Raw genomic sequence first — 17,289 nt, 5'->3', positions numbered from 1 at the left:
TCTGCAAAATGGGATTTTGAAATATACTGAAGTGTTTTCTTCATACAGATGTAAAACAACAGCAATTGCTTTGGAGTCTGAACATTGGTGAAGTGCAGTATACATGTTTTTCCTTTTATCATGAATACTACCAAGCCAAATGTTTCTAATTAGTGTTTCTTACTAATTAAGAGGATCAGGCCATTGCAATGGCAATTTGTCATTTACAACAAGTGAAGGATAAGCTAATGAGAATTTTTCTAAATCTTAATATATCCAGATTTGCCATTTGAAATGGTAAAGTGATATTTTTTAATGATTCTTGATAGGAATGGGTAAATACTCTATGCTCTGTGGTTATGAAGTAACAGGAAATAACTAATCACACAGCAGAATGGAAAACCAATACCTTCATCTTTATGTCACTTCTGTCATTTCCAGGTTCTCTGCCAAACAAAACGGATTTACTCATAGATCCTGAAATGGACCAAGAGCTGGAGAAACTGTAAGTCGCAACTTGACACAACCCTTTAAATAGCCATGGACAATAAAAACATTCTTACTGAACATTTTTGTTAACAATTTTATTTTATATGTACTTTTATTGTAGTGTCAAAATTTGGAATATTTTTTTTATAAAGACTAGAAGTCTGTAGGAAGACTTCTTTTGGGTGTGAATGGGAAAATAAGGCAAAGTTTACAACGTTTTGAGGTTTCTCACTTCACAAAACATCAACTGATTTAAAACATCTGTTTGATTTTTTGGCTGATCAGAATTAATTTAAAAAACTGCTAACCTGGGCCTTATGAACTGGCAGGCATCTGCCAAATCCATGTTTTTTTTCCTTCTGTTTTGATGACATTTATGTTTTATAATAACATAAAATTGTATGTTGTAAAGTTGCAGGAGCATTTTGAAGTCATTCATTGGATTTTTCACAGTAATACAAGGAATACAGGAGGTCTTACAGTGGTATAAAAACATTTTCTAACCACTTTCCCATTTCCATCTCTTCTAGAATTGCTCAGATTTCAGTGAGCCCGACATCTAACAGTGGCAACAGTACAACTGGACACAAGGAACCAGTCAGGAAGGCGTCTCCTCGGAAATCTCTCTGTCACCGGAAGAGAATTGAAACTGAAAGTGATGGGTCCACTGAAGAAACTGACTCTTCAGAAAATTAGAGTCTGGGAGATACACTGGGACACTGTTCCTTTTCTTTCAGAAAAGCATGTGCCCTAATGACTGGAATTAGACTTTCTAGAGTACACACATTTCATTAGCTTGCTTATTAGGCAGGGTAATTGCCCCAGAGCTGTGAAGAGTCATGCATTAGAACAAGATGGTGTTTTTTCTTTTCTGGCTGCTTGGAATTTAATACTTCCAAGAGCATGAACATGAGTTGAGTCTGAGTTTCAAGGACATATATCAAACGCTTTTCACTGTATGATAAACACCAATAGTAAAATAATCATTTTATCTTGACTTACAGTCTTAATCTCCTTATTGTATCTGTATCCAGAGAAGGTTTCACCCTAGCTATGGAGTATGCAGTATGATAGCAACATTTTGAAACCATTACATTAAAAGCCTTCTCACATTGTAGTAAATTACAAAAGATCTCATAGTTAATTTCACTTCAAGAAGAAATTGAATAGAAAAATGAACCATATCATGTAGGAATTGAAATTGCAGATGCTATAGACTATATAAATTAGTATTCTAACTTCCCCCTGCAAGGTGACCGGATGTGCTGCCCCAGGGTTCTCAAGTGGCTCAACAAGTAAAAGCATTAACTGAGGGTACAGGCTGAGCCTGGTGATCCCAGCATTATCCCAGCTGGTGGCACCCTGGGTCATGTCATTACGCGAGTAATACCTGGAGTTTTCTAGTGGTGACACATAACTGGCCAGGTGGCACTGCTGGCTTGATCTGGGGGTATCCTCAGCTCCCAGGGCAGACGTAAAGCCTAATTTATTACAATTACTGATCCCAGACTCAGAAGATATAGAAAGAAAATTTCTGGGCAATTCTACATTCCTTTTTAATGTGAACGTATACGGATATTTACCATTGTTATAAAAAAATGCAGTACTGCAGCAGCCCTGGAACTTACAGCACCTGTATTATGTTGCACAGATAATTGTTTCTTTTACTGCCACCCTGTGGTTTACCTGCTATACCAGAAAGAAACCAACACTTTTCTGGCATTTGGTTGAGACATAGTATATTTATATGTGTATGTACTGTATCTACTAGGGAATGTCACAGTAAGAGTACTGTAAAACAGAATCAGTTTACACAGGAGTATAATAATCTTTTTTGTGCATGGTGTATTTATTTTGACTGGAGGACATAGTACACTACCTTCATGTAATGTAACCGAAATAATTTGAAATAAAATTGAATAAAAATCATGAATTTAATCTTGAATTTCTTAGTACTAAGAAATTTTGGCTGTGATAATTTGTATAACTACTATAGTTTCTATGAAGAACATGCTAAGCAGGTTGTTTTTAAGTGGAATTATTTTCACAATTGACATTCCTTAAACACAAAGGAAAAACCCTTAAAGTGATTTTGTTTTTCGTGCCGTGTTCATTTAAAGCTTTGCTTGTATTTATCACAGTCTGCCAGCTCCACCGTTTTAGCAACCACAAACTTTGTTTTGGCATGATTAAGGATCAGTTTGCAGAGGTGTATCAAATCATTGGCTCAGGACTCAATTTAAGGATTAACGCAGGTCTGTCATCAATTTGGTGCAGTAATCTGTAGTGTCAGATTTGTGTAATTATTACATACAAAAAATGTGATCAAACTACTGTGGCTTCCAGCATTTTCTTTTTGTTACATTGCTGACTTGTTCCAAAGACTCTGGATTGGGAGGTAGTGTAAGGCAAAGTAACTTTTTTTTTAATGAATGTATTGAATAGAACTAAATCTAAAGCAAAACAGAACATGTTTGTCGGACTGCTTTGAAACCTGACTGTGCTAGTTGCCATGCCTTGTGTTGCTGTGTGGCATTTGTATTGTGACATCATGAAGAGATTTCGCAGACATTCTAAAGAAGTGTTCTAATATCAAGAGGGCTCGTCACAGCAAACATTCATTTAGGAAAGTATTGCCGTCTGAAATTGTACTTTAAACAAAGGATGAGTAGTCCTTCATAATGAAGAGCCTGGCAGTATACTTCTTGATTGCAGTTTTCATTGGAAACACTCTTGCAATACCAGTGCAGAAACGGTAGGTTGCTAAATAGATTCAAGGAAAGATGAGATCTTGTACTTTTTATATGAAAATAGCCTTCAGCTTTACAATACAGATTGCTTTATAAAGATATGTCTTCACTGGTAGAAAGCAATAGACTGTGGGGAGAAATAATCTATTCAAATGTATGAAACCCTCTAAATGGATTAGAGCAATAATAATATTACTGCTGTTAAGCTTTACTGTTTTACAACAGGAAATCAGTTTATTCCCCACAGTAGTTTCTAAATTGTGCACAAACAAGCCTCAGTTACAGCTGTTCTCATTACCATGAGGACATTCTCAACTAGAGCGCCACTCTTCTCATGTAAAAAGACACCTCCCATCAGCATTCATGCAGATAGGATTCACAGGGAAAATATTAATACTACTACTACTACTAATAAAAAAATAATTTCTTCCCATGGCTGGAAAAAACAAAACCCCACAGTTTCCTTTTTGTAGCGCTTCATACATATTCCTTAAAGGGGCACTGCAATGATATTTTTAAATTTTGGAATTGGAAAGAAAATGTGTGTAAAATGTACACAGCAACTGTGTCACAAAATAGATGTAATTTCCAGGGATGCACAGCTCCATGTTCTGCGATTCAAAATGAGGCAACAAAACATCCGGTGATGTGAAGCAGCTCTATTACACTGTAAACAAGCGGGTTTGTGAACACATCTCTTTTATTCCAACAGACATATTGCTCTCAACTTCAAGACAGTTTTGCCAATAAATGGAACTTTTTAACTATGTATGCCGATCACGTTGGAAACGTCCTGCAGTGCAATATGTATTTAATTCGCTCTTACATCAGTCATTACAGACAGGAAGGGCCACTTCTCGTCACTGTTCATGGGAACTCTCACCTGTGATGAGAACAGGGGTTGGTGACAACATGACAACTTATAGTACTGCTTAATTTGAAATTTTATTTTTTTTTCTATACTGTCAATGAGTTTATTTTGTGACCAAGATTTAATAACTGGTCTGAGAAATTAGAACTGTAGTTCCCCTTTAAAAGCAGAATATGCCTCAGTGCACCTTATACTAAAATCAGAAAAAAAGTAAAAGAATTCAAATTGTAACCAAAATTACCTAACGCAAAGTGAATTTAAACCTGCTTTGAAATACTCAGTGTAAGTGTCGTTTCCTACTCTAGTATGATATTCTCACAACCCACTATTACAGAAAAGGTTACCTTCACACCCTGATAAGTGTTCTTTTCTTTAGAGAAACTAGCTATGTCAGGGAGGCTGAAGAACCATTCTATGCCATTGAACTTCCAAAAAGGCATATTGCGCTTTTTGATGGTAAGAACTTTACTTTGAATGTCACTGAATTATCTGTTTTAACTTCTTGTGGATTTTCTTTGTGCTTAATTTAGCATTATCTGGCATTAAACTTGTATTTAAAAAACAATAACCGTCTTAAATTACCAGCATTGTCTGAAAATCCTAATCCGAGTTCCAAACCAACAGTGTAAAAAATTAAGCAATAAAATAAACATTCAAAGTCCATGTGTTATTTTTTTGATTATACTGTTTTTCAGATTATGGCCAGAAACCTGTGGCACCACACCTGCAGCTGCCAGAGGCACACAGGCAATATCCAAACCTTCAATCTGTAGGCCTGAGCGAAAGAGATGAGCTCGAGCTGGAAGATTATTACTAGCCACTAACTCGAATAAAAGCTGAAGTAACGCAGAAGTATAGAGATTGTAATGGAGTGATTATTATTGCAATTCAAACCAAAAGCTAAGGAATAACTTCTAATGAGTGTCTGGTTTCTTTGTGTTGTCACATGCCCTAAAAGAATGTTCACATAGATTCATAAGAGCATAATCATGTTTGCAAACCTGAGGAAGCTCTTCCTCCTATTTACAGCAGCTTTTTGGTCATGAGATGCTAATTAATCGAAGTATCTCCTTGAGAGAAACACGGGTAATTCTTATTTCATATGTTTATGTTACCTATCTCATTTCTTTATATATTAACTTCATCAACATGGTTGACTTCCCTTTGTGTAAAGATATGCTTCCTTTTCTCCATTTTAAATGCACTTACTCATTTATTTTTTTCTGGTTTCTGTTTAGTGATAAAAGATCGTTTTACTGTTGTTCTAAAGAAGCCCATAGTGCTGATTTGTTCAATTCCTCTGAGCATCCTGAATACTTCAATCTGTCCCCTTGTAGCCCTCTTCGTTAAAGACCAAACAGATGTAGTTATTTCAGAGAACTACAGTAAGCACTGTATTAACTATAGTATTCAGAAAAGGCGTGATCTCTTCAGATCCATCCTTCTGGTATTAAAATTGTTACAGGTTTGTCAAAAAAAGGACACAGTTCCAGGACCCAAAGTCACAAGTGGCACCTTTTCAAAGATGAATCGGTCACTTTACAAAAACCTTTGCTTTGCAAAAATGACGACAATGCAAATGGGAGACTGCTTTCAAAATTTTAAGGGAAAAAATATACACTTCAAAGGTCAAAAAGAAAAAAATCACAAACTACAGTATGAATTGATACAATATAACATTGTAATTACAATATTTATGGCAGATCTTTACATCATTCTCTTCTCCTGTTACTTTATATGTCAACATAGAGTTTGCAGTTTTAAAATGAAACATAATGCATACAAAAATTCTCAACATAAGACTCATTCAGTTTCTTACTGAAATTAATAACTGAAATCATGCTGTAGACTTAGAGTCAGATTTTTTTAAAATCTCCACTTGAATCAAGGCCATGTTATAAAATATGCAAAGCACGCTGCCAACATTAGTTTTGTAAAATGGTCATTACTGTAGGATTCCAGTGATAGTTTCCCTGTGAAAAGTTACAAAAAAAATGCTAAAATCTCATAAGTGATCAAATTAAGGTTTTTCTTGCTCAGAAACATTCTAATACTCACTTCAAAGGTTTTTTTCTCTGGATTCCCATGCCCTTACTACAGAACCGCAATCTACAGAAGTCAAATGAAATAACATTCACTCATGTCCTTTACCACAGTCATGTAGAACTTACAAGAGGAGGCATTATGGAAACACAGATGGCAGATCTGTAATTCCTCACTTTGTCTTACAAATCTCTCAAACATAACAATGAAAGACCTGCCTGAGTTCCGCACGCAAAACTGTGTGCTTTTACTCTTTTGAAGATTCAAGCGTTAACGTATTTCTACACTGCTTGTATCACTGACTGTGGTCCTAAAACCTTAAGTGCACAAAGTGCACAAGATTTCTAAGGATCCTATTTGCTGCTTTGCAAACAGTATCTGTTTATGCTGCAAAAAGTTGTTTCAGGCAACCTGTCTGTATTATAATATGAGTACCCAAGACCACATTAAACTAAATGCTCATTGTGCGAAACCAACAAAAAATGTTAGCGAGCATTTCAACACAGCTCTTCAATAAAAAAAGAAAACATCTAATAAATTATATTGTAAAAAAACTATGTAAGTGAGAATTGGCTCATCTCAATTAATATAACGCTATTCATAAATAATTTTGAAATTATACTAATTCGGTTTTCCAGTCTTCTTTATAATACAATATACTGTAGACTATATTACCAAAACCTGTAGATGAAAGGCAAAACAATTGCATATGAAAGAAATACAATGCTTATTCGTATCCTCTTCAGCAGGGACATTTATCAGTACCACATTAATGCATTATTGGTTTACAGATATCTGGCATAGGATATTGAGATATGACTCCATGCACACTTACACAGATATTTCTTTCCCTGATAGAAGCCAATTAAGCAACTGACACCACCCCACTTTCGATTCCATATAAGAAAAATATTCATTCTAATGACAATGATAAGAATAGGCACTACTTATGGAGATCTGAATGACAGAAACGTCCAGTTGTAATGCGCTGTCAAACAAAACAAACCCATTACATACTAATTAATTCTGTTGGGAAAGGATATTACTTGTATACATATTATAAGTTTAGCAACACCAAGTCATTCATTACGTATGGAAATTAATATCTTATTAATAAACTGACAGAATTCATTTATAAAATAATATTTTGTGAATACTTATCAGATTACAAAAAATATTTTTTTACTGATTTCTTAAACGAAATTACTCAAATTTTGTAAAAACATCTGAAATGTGGTTTACCGCACCCTTAACACAGTAGTTACTTAACAGACCTTTTAGACAGTGACATTTCATTTGAAGTCAATTTTTCCTCCCCCAGGTTATCAGGTCAAGAAAATGTGTATCTGGGTATTATGATATATCCTTGTTACAAACGAAAAAAGTTCATGATTATTTTATTTCATTCAGACAAAAGTGCACATATGTTGAGAATTTAAGCCCTTAATTTTGTCACCAAAAACACAAACAGGAAATATTTGTGATCTGTAAAGATGTAAAGTTCACATTTTTTTAAATTAAATTTATAATTGGCTTTGCTATTCATAACTGCACTGCATAGTTCACCAACCTAGCTTGGTTCTTGCTTGCATTAGAGAACCTTTAAAAGTTCTTACTGTATGTTCAGTCCTCCATGCAGTGCTAAACTGAAAAGAGAGTTTCTTCTAAACTATTTAATTTTATATTAATTTCAATCACACTCCCAGGTTTCAGAGGTATCAAAAACACAATTTACTGAAGCTTGTGTCTTCTAACCTCTGTCTACCCCCCATGTACTGGGTGTAATAAGCTAGGCTTTATGCCACTGTACACAGGAAGTTGCATCCCAATAAAAAGTATCCATAATGGAAAATAAAATATGGGATAGCATGCATTAATTTAAAAATAATCTGCTTCAAAACTAAAGGTATTTAAAAACCGTAAAAGAAGTCAAGATGTTTTCCCATATTTATTATTTTAATTTCTTAAATAAGAATATTGTGAAAACTGGAACATATTCTGTCCAAAAAATAACTGCCATACATTTTGGTCTCTTTCCTGTGCAAATACAGGACTTAAACAGATCTCCAGCTCAATTCCCAGGCTCACATTATCTTTTATCCAAAAAGGCTGATAAAATGGGCTGTTATACATCTTTACTAGACATCTAATTTCAGGCTTACAAATTTTATCAAAACCTACAGAACCTACAGTTGGATTAGCTGTTACAATACAATCTTGATATTTCAGGAACATAAAATTCTAGTCTTCAATTTCATGTCCATTATCCACTTAAATGATCTGAAGTGCAAGGTTGTGTGCAGTAGAGTATTGTGCTTTGCACAGTAATCATCTGAATAAGATTTTGCAGGGCTGATAATAAAACCCTTCTACCAATGGTTGCTTAAGACGATGTTTTTTTTTTCCAAAGAAAATTTCTAAGCAAAAAAGTAGATGTCTGTTTTTTTGTTAAATGTAATATGTTTCATTTTTTTTCCTTCATGCAACATGATATGATACACAATAATGTACAAGGAGCATGGGCACGGCAGGGCTGCCTATTCCAAGTAAATGTCTTCTGTCGGGCATGTGTATTCCACATATTCCTTATAAAATTGTTGGAATGCTCTCCTGTGTAAAACAACAACAAAAAATTGAACTTAGAACATGAATTACAGAAATTTAAGTAAAAGGTGTCTGGATACTATGGCCACAGTCTATGTTTTTACTAAATACCATTTCAATTTGCAGAAGCATAAATATATTATAATGATTCTCTTCTTATTTGCATTTAACTTTTTTTAATTAAGCATTTTTAAAAACCTAAATGACACTAGAATAAAACAGGTCAGCTGCTTCTTTCACAGAGCAAACTTTCTATACCTACCCTACAGATTCCGCAAGTGGTTTTGTTGAATCTTCGGAGACAAAAACATGACAAGCAAATCTGTGATCAGCAGGATGTTTGGTAATAAACCCAAAGTACCTGAAATCACAACATAAGAAACTGTCATATGTAATGGATGTGGTACATCTGCTGAAGCAGAGTTAATGAAGCATGACTTCCAGTCAAGTAGTGCAAAAAGCTGGCAAAACTGACAACTGGTCAGTCTGATTTAACTGGTTTAACCGAGTCTGGTTATCTGCAGATTCCTTAAGTATTCAATCACATTTTTTATAATGTATAGTTACCTCATATTCTATAATGTGTTATCAGAAATACAGTGAAGAAATACCCCAAAATTAGGATTTGTCATTGTTTCTAAAATGTCCAACAGAATAAGCAAGAGATTACAGATCTGCATACATCATTCTGGGGTCTGTTTTTGTTCGATTACTTAGTAATATTTGCATATAGAATTGAACACACTATACCCGAAAACATAAAAATTTAACTAAGTTAATAAATCTTTCTATGGAGTCTCTGAAACAAAACATTTTAGAAGTGATCATTATTTCAAACTAAAATTGTTGACATAATGAAAGTCATGTTAATGATGGAGGTGAAAGTTTGATTTTCCATGGCTCACTTACTTATTGTTCTTCGGATGATACCCACAAAAGGAGATGTTCTTTAGTTGGAAGAAGTGACTGCATTTATTACCCTTTCAAAGAAAAAAAGTTTTTCTTTAAATTTTACACACTTATGGTATTAAAAACACAAAAAATGCATTTCTAAATGATCTGGCAGGGGTAAAGTAGGCAGAAAAGTTTGTAAGATGTTTTGAGGATATATCGTATCCTCCTAACCAGCCACATTTGCATCAGAATTTATTGGATTAAATAAAAAAACAGAATAAAATAATACAAAAATTATAGATATAAATCAAGGGATGTTATGTTAAAATTGTACAATGCACTAGTAAGATCTCATTTAGAATGCAGTATCCACTTTTGGTCACCACATTACAAAGAGATATTGCTGTTTTGGAATCAATTCAGAGAAAGGCAACTGGATAATTTTCTAGTGCATTAACACTAAAAGATTAAAACAGCCTAACCTGTTCACTCTTGAACAGAGACTACAAAGGGACCTGGTCCAAGTATTCAACATTTTCAGAAGTACAGGCCAAGTCAACTCTTTAGTATCAACAGTGAAACTAGGGGTCACCACCAGTGGAAACAACATAAAAAGTGAATTAACATTGGAAACAGGAGACACCAAATACCCAGACAACCAATTCACCAATTCAGCTCTGAATGGGCCCAGCTGGTGTCTAAAGACACTCACCCCAGATTCTAAGGCAAGCTTTCTTCCCAGCTTCCTCCCACCACAGGCAAACTCCTGAGTAAGACAGAACATGGGATTAAAACAAGAGCAGATATTGTGTACAGCCTATACTTTACTGATTTTATGTCTGATAAAAGATCCAGACATGTGGTGGAGCCAAACATGTTTGGTATCCTACAAGGAACATTCATGTAAAAGCAACAACCAGAATATATTTTCAGCAAAATGCGAGTCACCACAAACAGAATCATCATCTTAAATGCTGCATGCAATACATACTGTCAGATCCATAATAATTTAATGAACCGCATCAATCAAGTAGGAGTATCATTTCAAAGAATGAAAATGCTTCACTGCTTAATTACATTGACTTATTAGGTTTGAAATTTCTACATTAAAGATTGCCTCACCATTTCAAATGGAATATCTCCTTATACAGATTCATAAACACACATTCCCTTTTTAGATTATTATCAGTTAATATTTAATTTTTATTGTCTGCCCAAATCAGTACATCACTAGCTGCAGTGTCAAGAACTGTCCTCTTGGAGGAGACAAACCACCATGTACCTGTATAGTTCTTTACATAACAGATCCCCAGGAAATGGTTATGTATTCAAAACTCAGCTTTAATAAACACATTGCATTCTTCAGCGAATGTTTTACCTATAGCAGGCTGTGCATGTGTACTACCATCTGAAAAATATTTACAGAGAGGCTTGCAGATACATTCACAGATTACTGGCAGATAGATTCACAGATGTCGTGTTGCACAATACAGGTTTCACAACATTGTGACATTAGAATGTAGAGATGTAGAGAGCTAGCATATTTACAGTGCACCTCTGCATGTGAACCGTGTAAAAAACATTAGACAAACAAGAGAATTAGAAAAAAAAACATACTCTGTCAAATGTACTATAGTCATCCTGTACAACTATTTTAACCCCCCTCATGTTAATCTCTAGAATGCAGGAGGAAGGAGGATTAAACTGCACTGTCATTCTTCGGTTGGTAGCAATCTGAAATAAAGCAAAGCACAAAAAGTAATATTAATTAAACCAAATCTTGCTCACAGTATATTCTGTATAATCTGTCCACCAATGTTTGAGCTAAAGTTAATAGCAGACAGGAATATTTTTCAGTTTCTTTGACAATACAGTCTAATTCTACATTGCTCCAGAGTATAAGACCTGGCACAAACTTTGGACCTATACCAATGCTACTACACATAAAACTGTACTTAGAAATACTTGCATATAGAATTGAACACACTATACCTTAAAACATACAAATGTAATTTCAGAAAATTAATTCTAAAGCTTCTATTCTAACTCCTTCTAAATTCTAATATTCTGTTCTATTCTATTCCTAAATTCTAAAGATTCTAAAGATCTAGGAATATTCCTGTCCCAGGATTAGCAATAAAGATAAATCCTACTGTCTCCCATAAAATGATCCATATAGTAACTGTGGAGTGACCGTCTTTGCCCCATTATGTTTTAAGTCTTTTGCAGGTGAATGCTGTCATACCTTTTGCATAGCTGCACAGAGAACATCATTCCCTTTGTGATATGGCACTTGAACGGATCCAAGGAATTTCACCCGGAATTTGTCTACCCAGTCACTCCTCTTCTCTAATTCACGGAAAGGGAAAGGATAATGAAAAATGAACGGACATCTAGGATCTTTGGCAAATTCTCTTTTAGGATATGTAAGTAATTACAACAATTGAACTTACAGAGTGTTTTGCTAGTATAAATTTGCACTTGACAACTCATAATAATGAAATTGCACTAATGCATTTACACATACAGATAACTGCCTCAGCCACTTTTAGTTTCAAAGTAAGTTTTTAATGAAATATCTCCAGTCTCTCTTATTCTATAAGAGATAGAGAAAGTAAATCTAATATTTGTGATAAAGACTAACGTTAATAATTAATTTAACTTGGCAATGGTATTGTGTGACAAAATGGTCATTTCTACTGCACCGTTATGTTGCAGGTCCTGAGTGAAAAATCTTTCTGGAGTTTTGCTAAGTATCAAGACCATTACTGCAAGGCTCCTAAAAATGAAGCACTTCTGTTTAGCTGGGGCATCATCTTCAGTACCTTTACTGTCTTTAAAGGGCTCAGGCTCCTTGGTGACCTCGATGGCGTAGTAGGCAGGGAAGACTCCCCTCTCCCCTGTCCTCATGTTGTAGGCCTCATACCAGTAGTCATCTGCCTGGACTTCCACCAGAAGAGGGTCGTCCACCTCCAGATCCAGCTCATCGTTGTGACGTGGAATAAACCTGCCAGCAAGCACACAGGCTTTTGTTAGATAAGACCGCGGAGAAAAAGCAAGATTTTTATAATACAGTACATTAGCACTATATGATTTTTATATATGATTTTTCATGCATTGATCTTTAGTTCATTTATGCTCAGAAATAGCAGGAAACCTACTGAGATCTGCTTCTGTGAAAGTGAAAGAACTTCTCATCTTAAAACTCATTTGTGTTGTTAGAATGTCAACATACTTGGAAGGTACCTCCAGCAGACATAACCAGCTTAAGATCTTAGGAGAACACACTGCACTAATCTTCTTTCACAGCCGCCTAGTGGCGTAAGCCCTGTCCACGTCTTTCAATTAGCAATAATCCAGCGTCAATGGCGTGTTTCAGCAAACAACCTGGCTTCCAGATATCAAATTCAATATGCTTGATTAATTAAAAGGGTGTTCAAATTTAGATTTTAGTCATTAATTCCAATGACATTGAATTTCCACTTTCAATGATCAATGCCTTTTTAAAAATCATTGCCAAAGTAGACTGATATTTGTGTATACTGGTGACCATGCTATATTATTACGAGTACAATGCTTTTGCTTTTTTTTGGTGTTGGTGTCTTATTTATGGCATCTCTGATATTATCTGGCACATTTTAAGGCAAACAGTGCTACAGAGACAGCAGTTACAGTATTGTGCAGTGTGTCAACAAATTGGTGAACGAATTGGCTCTATTTTTGCTCCTTTGGGTATCACAATACTTCCTACGTCTTACCTGAACACTGCTCGATGGCTCTGCTCTCTCTCTTCCCCATTTATTACGCATGAAAACAAGCCAAAGGACTCAGCACCTGAAAAAGGTCAAGGAACATCTTACATTATATGTGTGGAAATCATACATCTTTGTACCCTGAATGCCACCTTCACATACTGTAAATATATGGTGGAAAACAGAACTAAGTTAATAAGAGCTTAATTCTTTCTTTTCATCAGCAAATACAAAAAAAAAAATCCTTGGTTGTGATCATGGTGGTCGAAATTCTATGTCAGCGTAGGTTTCGTTTTTATTTTAATATGAGCTGAAAGTGAAAGAAAGAAGGACTGCAACTCCGTGACAGCTAAAATAGTTCACCAGACAGCCCATGCAAATTCTCTTCTGTACTGTTAAAGCTCACACCTGTTCCTGTGCAGGACTGATTTTATCACTTGGGCTGATCACTCTTTCCCATCTTTCTTCCATACGCTTATTGTAAGTTAAAGTTAGGTATTATAGGTATTGTTAGGTACAATGTTGGTGCTTGAACCAAGCTGCAAAATACCACCCAAAAAATAAGCGCCACGGTAACAAATTTAGCAGTTCTGTCCAACCCCAATTAAGACAGAGAAGATTCACAAATCGAATAGTGAGCTGTATTGGTGGAATTCCCCTGGCCGTGGAGTGATATTTCTACTTAGGGAGGTGGAATTGGGGTTTGACTTCCTCCTGAATGTCATTTTAAACTCCATGAGACTCTGTAAAGAAGAAGCTACTGAATATTAGTATGTTCATTTATGGATAAGAAATATATCAACAATTTGGGGCAAACTTTAGTACCCACAACTACTTTACAAGAGATATAATTTTACTGACAAACTGATCTGCTTTTATACATTTATGATAAATCTTTGTTGATGATTTTATTTATTATGTGGAACTTATTTTCTTTTTTGTGTCTATTATACTACAAGACTATTAATCTTCTCTCCATAAGATTCTTTCACATTATCTTAGAATCAAAAAACATATGAGTTTATTCTGAATATACTTTAGACACAACGTAAAGATTTTATTAGATTGTTTTCTCTAAATTGCGGGAACTACCAATCGATACATTAGCAAGCATACTGTAGCTTATTTAAACTCCCAGGTATCAATGAAACTTCACTAACCATGAAGACTGCCATGTAATTCTGATCTAGTGTTTTGAAGAAACAATGAAGGCCTTACTCTTTTATTGTCCCTCTTTATTATTTTTTATGGTGCATGCATTAGTATCATTATTCTTTCTTATGTTTCTTCAGAAAAACTGCATTAACTGAATTTGGTGGCAGCTGTCATAATTCCCTGCCAGATGACACCCTGTGTACTCATCTGTCAGCAGACCCACAACGCTTCTTGTGCCAGATTTACTGACAGCTCACTGATTGAACAGTCTTGACTGGCACCTGTTCACTAAAAAGCTGCCTGCTCTCACTATCAATCTAGCTATTTTTAGGGCATGTAGCTGTGCCCATTTAGGGCATTTCTGCACTACTGAGAAGATTAGAGGTAGGCAGGGCATTGGGTTGATCAGCAATAAAAATGACAACGTATGCTGGCACCTTCCCTATCTCTCTGATCAATTTACCCATCAATCCACCCTCCTGACCATACATTTTGCTCAATGGAAAACTAGGATACATGGGTGGTGGAATTTGCATTTTAAAAAGATTCAGCTGACAGCATATATGAATTAATCTCCATAGCATAATGTTGTTCATTAGTTTATAATGTTGGCCTACTGTTTCCAAAAGTTTCCTGTGCTCATCAATTAAAAATAAATAATGCAGAGGCACACACAAAACAAAAAATGCACACGTACTGTATGGAATTCTGAGCTAAATCCAATTAAATCTGTTTGATTAATCAACCACACTTCTGCTTCCAGCAATAGAAGAGAGAATGGGGAACATGGGGAAGACAGTTACAGTGGGTTAAAATTCCATGTTGTTCTAGAATTTATTTTTTTATAATCATATAATGCTCTCTTTTTATGTATATCTATGGTTAGAGGGAAGTTCAAATGGGACACAGAGGACTAAACGCAGATCACTGCCAACACACTACAGGCTCCTAATTATGTCATTTCTGAATCTAGCACAATGCCAGAGGTCCTGCTTATGGAAGAGAAAATCCAAGGCATGTGTCGCTGAGTTTTGGGAAAGGTAACCCTAGTGCTTGGGACATATCCCCCACCATGGGGTCAGGGTTCTCCAGCAAAGCAATTAACCTGCATGAGCTGCCCTGGTTACGTAATGAACACCAGCAAATCTTAAGAGCTAGAAGCAATTATGGAGTCATTTTTTCTTCTAAAAAATCTTCAACAATTAATTGCTCTCCTTATAAATTAAAATGTTGAAAAATACTATACTTATTGACAGGAAATGTCCAGATATATTATGACGCAAATTAAATATATTGGTAGTATGAATCTACACTGAAAAAATAAATATTTTATTTGTCAGTATGTAAATTCAGTACACACACTGTCCTAGAGGTTTGTAGCTAAGATGTTATTTTAGCCTGATGTCACTTCCTTTCCTATGAACACCATGTTACTATGGAATTCTGTTAAACATTAGCTTTAGTCTAATTGCAAACTAAATCTAATTGTAAAACCCTTTTTTATCACTGATTTAATGCACAGAGTAGGTCTGTAAGAGACTTCAGTTATAACAATTCTAGTAAAATCATTCATTACACTTCACCTCAGTGTAGATCTCTAAAAGATTTCAAATATAATGAGTAGAATAAAATCATTCAGCGCACTTCACCTTGTACCCTTACTTATCAGTCCAGCTCCTAGGGCCTACATGGTTAAAACTGTCAGGGCTTGGTGCTGCAACTACTGCTCTTGGGTCTGAGCACTTACTGGAAGATCGCGACCGTCCGTTCATGAAGACATTCAGAAATTTCCTCGAGAAGGGCATGTCTGCCTCGGGCGTGGAGTCCTCAGACAAACACGCCGCGCCTCGCTTCACCACGCTCTCCTCGTACTCCTCCCCGATGGCAGACTCGTAGGGCGAGGAGACGCAGTTGTCGTAGACGGTGGCAGAATCGCTGTCGTCGCTGTAGCCAGAGTAGCACTGCTTCAGGCTGACGAGCTCCAGCTGCATGTTCTCGTCCACCACTAATGTGTACTTGACAGAGTCGTACGAGAGGCCGCTGGCCTCGGAGCTGATAGAAGTCCGTGGGACGCCAGAGTCTCCCTGAAAAGCATTGTCCTGGGAATCGGCTGCCTGGCTTGTGCTCATTTTGTGATCTAAGGCCGAGGCGGTGGTAGTAGGGGCAAAGTAAACCTCATCCTCCTCACTGATGGAAGGATTTGTCCTGTTGGGAAGGGACTGGTAATGGGACGTGTCTATGTCCGAGCTGACTGACATGCGGTTGTCACTGGACTGAGACAAGAAGGGCTTGTCGTGCTCCAGAGAGTCTGAGTTCTTCTGCACGGGGGTCAGGTAAATTTCCTCCGTGGCCTCAAGCCGCACGTCAGTGTGATAGCGGATGCGATCTCTGTGCCCTTCCGCTGCCCCCTTGCTGTGATGCTGTTGCTGCAGCTGCTGCTGCTGCTGCTGCTGCTGCTGCTGTTGCTGCAGCTGTGTCTGTGGCTCCACACCTGCTGTAGACTTGGGCTTGTCCTGAAGCTTGGACCGCGTCCCCCCACTACTCTGGGTTGAAGAGCTGCGCCGACATGGGGTGTCTGTTGATGTGCCTTTGTCTTTGGTCTGTGTTGTGCTGTGCTGGACTTTATCCTCGTCACTTAGGCAGATGTGGTCGTGCGGTGGAGTCAGTTCTCCTGTGACAAACCCATACAAATCTTTACTTATTTCTTATAGGTCAAAACAGCTTCGAAGCAATAGCCTGTACTATTTATATA

General features: G+C 36.4%; 2 protein-coding genes across 7 annotated transcripts in view; one reads left to right on the top strand and one right to left on the bottom strand.

The window, feature by feature from the left end:
- cstpp1 (centriolar satellite-associated tubulin polyglutamylase complex regulator 1) overlaps window positions 1-4,946 on the top strand; it is a 53,420-nt gene extending 48,474 nt beyond the window's left edge. For 2 of the 4 annotated variants that reach the window (XM_069181714.1, XM_015339357.2), the window contains 4 exons: window positions 421-484; window positions 999-3,223; window positions 4,466-4,545; window positions 4,785-4,946. In XM_069181714.1, the coding sequence (XP_069037815.1) occupies window positions 421-484; window positions 999-1,164 (230 nt within the window). In that variant the 3' untranslated portion in view covers window positions 1,165-3,223; window positions 4,466-4,545; window positions 4,785-4,946. Of the gene's footprint in view, window positions 1-420; window positions 485-998; window positions 3,224-4,049; window positions 4,119-4,465; window positions 4,546-4,784 lie in introns of all 4 variants that reach the window. The other 2 variants (XM_069181715.1, XM_015339356.2) reach the window with 2 other exon arrangements.
- A 728-nt stretch (window positions 4,947-5,674) lies between these two features.
- Window positions 5,675-17,289, bottom strand: part of mapk8ip1a (mitogen-activated protein kinase 8 interacting protein 1a) — a 47,378-nt gene continuing 35,763 nt past the window's right edge. For 2 of the 3 annotated variants that reach the window (XM_015339376.2, XM_015339377.2), the window contains exons 5-13: window positions 16,285-17,208; window positions 13,389-13,464; window positions 12,456-12,637; window positions 11,876-11,979; window positions 11,248-11,364; window positions 10,343-10,396; window positions 9,646-9,716; window positions 8,999-9,097; window positions 5,675-8,742 (exon numbers count right to left, since the gene is read on the bottom strand). In XM_015339376.2, the coding sequence (XP_015194862.2) occupies window positions 8,670-8,742; window positions 8,999-9,097; window positions 9,646-9,716; window positions 10,343-10,396; window positions 11,248-11,364; window positions 11,876-11,979; window positions 12,456-12,637; window positions 13,389-13,464; window positions 16,285-17,208 (1,700 nt within the window). In that variant the 3' untranslated portion in view covers window positions 5,675-8,669. The remainder of the gene's footprint in view (window positions 8,743-8,998; window positions 9,098-9,645; window positions 9,717-10,342; window positions 10,397-11,247; window positions 11,365-11,875; window positions 11,980-12,455; window positions 12,638-13,388; window positions 13,465-16,284; window positions 17,209-17,289) is intronic. The other variant, XM_015339378.2, reaches the window with a different exon arrangement.

Source organism: Lepisosteus oculatus, chromosome 21 (genome assembly GCF_040954835.1).
Source record: "Lepisosteus oculatus isolate fLepOcu1 chromosome 21, fLepOcu1.hap2, whole genome shotgun sequence".
Classification (NCBI taxonomy): Eukaryota; Metazoa; Chordata; class Actinopteri; order Semionotiformes; family Lepisosteidae; genus Lepisosteus; species Lepisosteus oculatus.
The sequence above is the reverse complement of the archived record's forward strand: the minus strand, read 5'-3'. Positions and strand labels throughout refer to the sequence as shown.